The 7,705-nt window shown below is 45.8% G+C and overlaps 1 protein-coding gene across 1 annotated transcript; it reads right to left on the reverse strand.

The window, feature by feature from the left end:
• Positions 1–294: 294 nt before the first annotated feature.
• Positions 295–4,913, reverse strand: LOC144105386 (endothelin-converting enzyme 1-like). The gene is made up of 3 exons (XM_077638510.1): positions 4,548–4,913; positions 3,273–3,593; positions 295–703 (listed from the first exon to the last, which is right to left on the reverse strand). The coding sequence occupies exons 1-3, from the start codon at positions 4,866–4,868 to the stop codon at positions 362–364; spliced, it is 984 nt and encodes a 327-aa protein (XP_077494636.1). The 5' UTR covers positions 4,869–4,913; the 3' UTR covers positions 295–361.
• Between the last annotated feature and the right edge of the window lie 2,792 nt (positions 4,914–7,705).

Consider the following 7,705-nt stretch of genomic DNA (forward strand, 5'->3'; position numbering starts at 1 on the left):
ACATCATGCGAAAATTTTCAAGAATTAAACTGAAAACGAAATCTCTGCGTATGTGGTGGTAGAAGGCTTAGTTGGCAGCATTGAGGAAACACTTGCACCGTCATCACTCCATATTTTCCTGACAGGCACACAGTGCAAACAATCGTTCAGGCGAAATTGGTTTTTTTCAAGGAAGCCGCAAAATGGCCGATTGTTGTGAGATCAGGAACATGTATTGAAATTGTGAATGGAACACAGAATGTTTTATATAAATAAAAAGGCCGCTGGTTATTTTTATTCAGATCGGATGCCTTAAGGGGTCCTAGGAAAATTCTTCACATAAAACGGCGGAAAGTAAGTAGTAATCAAATTGGTCGGGCGTCTAACTGTCCGGCATGCACTTCTTCCTAGTTGGGGCGTACATGGGGCTGTCTAGTGGGCATCTGAAGGCACGCCCGAACTCCGAGTAGTTCATCAGCGGAAGGTTGCAGCGCACTCGCGATGACAGCGCACGCGTGTAGCTGCTGGGCAGAGCCACTCCGCACAGCTGGAAACAGTAGGCTGCGAAGAAAAGCCGGTGCATAGCACCATCCTGCTCAACTGTGCCGAAGGGTCCGCTCCAGGACTGGTCAAAGTTACTCGCGGCCGGGTTGGTGCCGTTGCCGGCAAGCTGTTTCCGGTAGGCGGCGTGCGCGATGCGAAGGCCCAACGTGTGGGCGAGCACCTGGATAGATGGTGCGCAGAATTCACATTTCAACGTTCGGATTGGAGAAATTCGGATTACTATTGCGTTTTTTGCTCCCCCCACTTACACAATGCATGGATCTTATCTGGAGAAAAGATGGATTACATGCACCTTTCTCTGCAGGTTGCTATCACGCACTGATCAATGTTGAATCTTCGGCAGGCACCGCACGATATTGCCTCAGTGAAAACGATTTCAGGCGACTACAAAAAATATACGTCCTACAGGAGTAAAGCTGTAATCTGGGCTAGTTGATACGTACTATTCATATTTTATCAACAGCACGACAAGGGCGGTACACTTGTCAATGCTCCGTTTCATCCCATTCTTGTCCTTGTGTTGAGGCAATATGAAAGCGACGTACAGGACTTGTTTGCACAGCCCATGAATTCACGTCACAGACCTGATGCTTGCATTGAAATAATTAGTTCGCGTTGTCTGCAAAAAATGGTATTCCGCAACGCGGTACAGAAGGTAAGGTAAGGTCTCTACTTCCCCGTGTAAACAAGGGGAAGTGGAGACACAAGTCCAAGGTGGCGAATCCGGCACTTATTAGAAAATGAGGGCCACGCACACCTTTGCAAAAGTTCCTTTTATGCGCTGGCACGAGATGAAATTTATGGACATCTTGTAAATCAATGATTTCAGCATTCGAAATCAAAAACTATAAAAGCTTTTGGAAAAGCGCCTTGTATCAAACCGGACTCCGGGAACATCGAAGTCATTTTAGATAGGTGCGGCTCACTTGACTTGGACGGGCTCGAAGCCTGTCACATAAATTTAGAGTTCACACTTGTGTCGCTGTAGATATTGCGCAGGAACTGCCCCTATATGCACAAATTTGAATATCAAAAACTACACCTCTAAAGTTGCCAAGTTCAGGCGAGTTGGTTTCTTATGCTAAACTTGGTCTCCGCGCGAAAATGACACGACGATCACGAGCACCGTATTAGTACTAACGCACTGCCAGTGCACGTATTTGCAGGCAATAAATAGGCGGTACTCTGATTTTGAGCGCTGGGGTATTACGCGACGTAATTAGATAGCGCTTTAAAAGTGCCTCACCGCTTCCTGCATCTTAGGGTCATGCCGTTCATCTCTAGGAAGGAAACATTCTTGAAGAAACAAAAGAAAATTTGCTTACGCAGAGAAACAAGCCTCTGAGTGCAAACTAAAGGTCGTTTTCATATTGATTACATTCTACATATGTGCAAAAAGACAACATTGGCAATTGGATTTTGTGGCAATCCTGCTCGGGAAGCGGATATCGTCAATAAGACACGTAGAAAGAAAAAACGAGCACGCGTTTTTATTTTATTACAGAGTATTTAAGCGTGAAAAATTTCACCATAATAAATTTATCGCTGTCGCGGGAACATAAAGAAGATCCTGTAATGAATGCAAATTCTTACACACACAACAAACTATTCCTAGTACAACATACTACAAATTTATTCCAAACGCTTCTTGCGATTTAACCTAATTTTTGACATGCTTGGATCTGCATCTTGGCGGAAAAATATTTCCGTGACGACTGGTAATATTTGTTTGTTCGCGCTTAAAGCTGCCGAAACGTGGTTTATCGGTTTGTTTGCGATGCAAGACGCAACGAGGTTTGTATCGAACGAACGCAGCCACGTAGAACTGTGTCTAAGTTGTTTGGGATTGTTGTGTTTGCTTTTCGTGCGTTTATAGCGAGAGCTATACTCCTCGGGGTACAACTTCCGATTTCGACGTGGATGAGAAATTGACCATCAATGACTCACAAGGTCACACAAAACTTAACTGCGTGGTGGCATGGCCCAGGCTATGGCAGTATGACCACGGGATTATATGACTATAACCAATGGGTGCCTGACCTTGGGCTTGACATTTGATTTAAGACAATGTAGAGTATGCTTAACAGAGCCTTCCCTCGTATAAATAGGTTAAAGCTGCGTTAAACACAAGCCAGTTTTTTTTTTTTGCTCGAAGGCTCTTTGTCAGCTTTAAATTGAGCACGGCCGACAGCTGCGGTGATTCTGTTCTTCGATAACCGCCTAACACGTTTCTTGCTGTCGCCGCCGGGAAGTTTATCAGTTCTTTGTGGGCGCCAGACAGCCCCAATAAATAATTCGTTTACTGTCAGATCTGTCTGCTCGTCCGCAGTACATGGTGTTGTCACTACCACGTGACAATCTAATTTATTTACTCAGGATTCTTAGATATTTTCTAGGTCTGTGAAGTCCGTCTCGAGGAGAGTGGCTTGAGTATACAAACTGGGATGTTTAATGGAGGAGTTTACAGCAGAGTTCATGGCGTATTAAAGCGATTAAAAAGCGGGAATATCCCCATAGAAACAATGTTTCCGTGCATTATACGGTATTGCGCAATTAATACCTAAAATGTGAACTATTGGTAATGGAAACAATCTCTAGGGGAAGGCAATTCCGGTGCATCGATGTTGAGGCAAAAATAACGAATCAGGTAGGATCATCGATTGCAGTTTATGATTTTGCGAGTATAGTGAATTCCGTTTGCCCCCAGTCGACACGGGTGGGTTGCGTACCTCATTCGCCTGCTGGTCAGTAACCGGATTGCCCAGGTACGCCACCATCTTGTTGGCGATGCACTGCACGCTCTGATTGCGCGCTGCAAGGCTGTCCGGGGAGCACCAGGAGTCGGTCAGTTTGCGGCCCAGCATGTCGTGAGCGCCAATGGCCGGATCCAGCGACTGGGCGAGCTGCGAGCCGATGAGGCTGCCCAGCGCACCGTAGTAGACGGCACTGGGCGCTTCCTCCACGTAGAAGGGTGGGAACAAAAGCGTGGGGGAAACGACGACCTCCAGGCGGACAGGATCAAAGAATGCGTTGGGTGAACTGCCACTGGCCTGGGTGGAAAATTCGGCAGAATAATGAAGCGCCATGACAGCAAGGTTATGGTGCGTCTTTCGCACCGCAAGGCCGCAGTTCTGGCACGTGCTAGAATATGCTGATAAAGTTGTTGTAATTCCAACTACTTCCAAGCCTAACATTTAGAAGCGCCCATAAGTACAAAAGTGAAGCCCGTAAGTGAGTTGGCGCTTTTCTAAGAATGCATGTTGAAGAAGGCAGCGCGATAATCAAGGCTGACGCTTTGGAGTCACTGGTGATGCTTATAGAGCATTAAACCTAAAGTATGCATCGACACTAAACGATACGACAACAATAAAACAAAACTGGAGAAAGAACCATTACCTGTAGATGCGCTGGAGTTAATGCTTGTCAACATTATGAGAGAGGTCCCCAGCACTGAATGAATAGCTACACACAATGGGACCGATATGAACACAAGAATACCACCCCACAAATCTCACTTTCTCTTGGTTAGATGTAGTGATACTGAACGGTTTTTCGCAGCGTTGCTGCTTCGAGAGGGGGATGTCACTATATGATATTTGAATATAGATTCAGATTTCACCTGCTATGTAAAAGGAAAATATCCAAGTACCCAAGGGCCACAGGTACAAATATACCACGGCAAAGATGGTCTCAAGTTTTTAAGGTTTCTGTTGGTGTGTCCTAGACGGTCTTACAAATAGGCGTCCTCTTAAGAGGTCTGGCGCAATTATTTTTGTCGTGTCTTCGCCCCAAAGAACAGCGTGAATTCTAACAGGCAAATAGAAACGTCAGTATTCATGTACAAAGCGCAGAATAGCTCATCATATCTTTAAGTCTATTTGCAGATGCATGTTCGCTTTATAACATTATGCAGGCAGCAGTTTTTCATCCACCACCTTTGTATGCCAGTGCCAAAAAAGCGCTCGCCTAATGCTTCCTAGGCAAGGGATAAAAAAGGGCGGTACCTGGAACTCATCGCCAACATCAGCATGCGGCAGCGTGTGACCCCTGAAGATTGCGTCATGAAGACGCTTCCGTCCGGCCTTCAGACCATTCAGCAGCCACAAAGCAAAGGCCTGCGCATCGGTAGCCGGCTTCACGTGTTTGTAGTCTCTGCGCGAGTCACCTCCTGCTTTGCTGCCAAGGCCGATGACGAAGCGTGTCCGTTGAAGACGCTGCTTAGCCTGCTCCAAGGTGCTCTCATCCATCCAGTCGGCGTGTAGTGGCAGCGCTGAGCCTTTAATGCCACCGGCAATCGTTTCTGCCAGCTCGTACTTCTGACCCATGATGTTCCGGAAGACAAGGTCGGTCCAGGCTCGTGGGAGCAGACCCGATGCTTCACTCCTGCGCGCGATGAGTTTGAAGTTAAGGCACCAGACATCCAATTGCAGCGATGCAACGATGGCGTAGAGGTACACCATCCGCCTCACGCTCAAGAGCACTGGGGCTCTGATCCCGGTGCCGCGCAATTCTCCACTCGATTTAAAGAAAAAGCTTGTGTCGATGAAATTGCATAACCAGGCCTGGAGTGTGGCCAGATTTTCGTGACCAGAAAAGAAGACGTACTCCTTCACCACAACAAGATCTGGCCACCCAGATGTAGGACTTAGCCAAGACCTTCTATGAACAAACAAATTAAAACTCGGTTTTCAGTCACCAGCGACTGTAGAGCGACTGCCAAAGGCGGCGGTCAGACCTGTGACGCAGCGGAGGGTGCCAAAAATCTCTGGCTCCGGACAGCCCACTAATGTAATCTGAACCTGGCAATGTTTCATGCTAGAACCTTGTCCAGTTAGGCTAGTCTGCCAGTGCTGTTCGAGGAAGTAGTGGTCATTAAATGGGATGTGATAGGGCTTAGCGAAATTAGGAGCACAGGTTAGGCGTATACAATACAAAAGCACGGGCTGATGCTGTGCTATCGCGGATTAGCGGATAGACGAGAACTAGGCGTGGGATTCCTCATTAATCAGGATATAGCTGGCAACGTAGAGGAGTTCTATAGTATTAACGAAAGGGTGGCAGCTTTCGTAATTCGGCTTAATAAAAGATAGAAGCTGAAGGTGGTGCAGGCCTACGCGCCTACATTCAGTCATGATGACCAGACTGTAGAAAGCGTCTATGAAGACGTGGAATCGGCAATTAACGAAGTAATATCAGAGTACACTGTACGAATGGGCGACTGCAATGTGATGGTCGGCAAGAAGCAGGCTGGCGACAAGGCGGTAGGCGAATATGGGATAGGTACTAGGAATAGCAGGGGAGAGCTATAAGTAGAGTTCGTAGATAGAAATAATTTACGGATCATGAATGCCTTCTTCCGGAAACGAAAAAAAATAGAAAGTGAGCCTGGAAGAGCCAAAATGGTGAGACTAAAAATGAAATCGCCTTCATACCATGCGCTCAACCTGGCATCGTTCAGGATGTGGACGTCCTCGGAAAGGTGCTTTGTAGCGACCACAGAACGGTAAGGTTTGAATTAGCTTAGACTTTGTGGGAACGGAAGAAGCAAGTGAAGAGGAAGTCCTTTAATGAGCTAGCGGTAAGAAGGAAAATAGAGGAATTGAGGATATCGGTTCAGAACAGATATCGAGCTTTATGTGACGAAAACGATATTAATATTCATAAAATGAACGATAGTCTGACAGCTATCACTACGGAGTGCACAGAAGAAGTAGGCGGTTGGACGGCTCGATGGGATACTAGCAAGCTACCTTATGAGACGATAGAGCTGTAGATATGATTAAGAAACGTCAAAACATGAGGGCGTCTAACCCTACAAACACAATAGAACTAGAAAGCTGTCGAAGTTAATAAATAAGCGCAAGGTAGCCGACATAAGGAAGTTGATTATGGAGAGAATCGAGCATTGGCTAAAGAACGGAGGTAGCTTAAATGTGGTAAAGCGGAAACTAGGCGTAAGTAAAATCAAGATGTATACGTTAAGGCACATCGAGGACAATGGCATAAGCAATATGGATTAGATAATTAAAGCAGCGGAGGAATCTACACAAATCTATACAGTAGCGAAAGTAACCAGAGCGTTAATGATAGAGACAGTAGCGCAGAGCAATGCGTCATGGCGCCAGTAAGGAAAGGGGATGTAAAGAAAGCCTTAGGAACAATGCAAAGGGGAAACGTAGCTGGTGAGGATCAAGTAACAGAAGATCTGTTGAAGGACGGACGGCAGATTCTGCTGGAAAAACTAGCCACCCTGGATACGCAATGCCTTATGACCCTGGCCCTACCAGAAGCTTGGAAGAACGCAAACATAATCTTAATTCGAAAAAAATAAGACGCCAAGGACATGAAAAATTACAGACCAATCAGCTTACTATCCGTTGCCTACAACGTATTTACAAAGGTATTCGCTAATAGAGTCAGGGCAACTTTATACTGTAATCAGCCAAATGATCAGGCAGGCTTTAAGAAAGTATAGATCATATTCAGACTATCAAGCTGGTGATGCAGAAATGCGCAGAATATAACTCCTATTTATAGCATTTATAGATGAGGAGAACGCATTTGAATCAGTGGAAACCTCAGCAGTCATACAGGCATTGCGGAAACAGGGTGTGGATGAGCCTTATGTCAAATTACAAGAAGATATATGTAGGAACTGCACTGCTGCCATAGTCCTTCTCAAAGTCAGCAATACAATTATAATAAGGAAGGGCGTCGGGCAAGGAGACACGATCTCGCCAATGCTATTCACCGCCTGTTTAAAGGAGGTACTCCGAGGCCTGAATTGGGAACAGTAGGGGATACGGTTAATGGAGAATACCAAAATAATCTGTGATTCGCTGATGACATTGCCTTGCTGGGTCACTCAGGAGATGGACTGCAAATCATGATCACTGAGTTAGATGGAGAAAAACTGTGGGTCTGAAAATTAACATGCAGAAAAGCAAAGTAATGTTCAACAGTCTAGCAAGACAACAGCAGTTCACAATTGGCAGCGAGGTGCTGGAAGTAGTAAATGAATACGTCTACTTAAGGCACGTAGTGACAGCTGATCGGTATCATGAGACGGAAATAACTAGAAGGATAAGAATGGGATGGAGCGCATATGACAGGTTCTCTCAGATGATGAATAGCAGGTTACCAATATGCCTCAAGAGCAAAG

Source organism: Amblyomma americanum, chromosome 9, assembly GCF_052857255.1.
Source record: "Amblyomma americanum isolate KBUSLIRL-KWMA chromosome 9, ASM5285725v1, whole genome shotgun sequence".
NCBI lineage: Eukaryota > Metazoa > Arthropoda > Arachnida > Ixodida > Ixodidae > Amblyomma > Amblyomma americanum.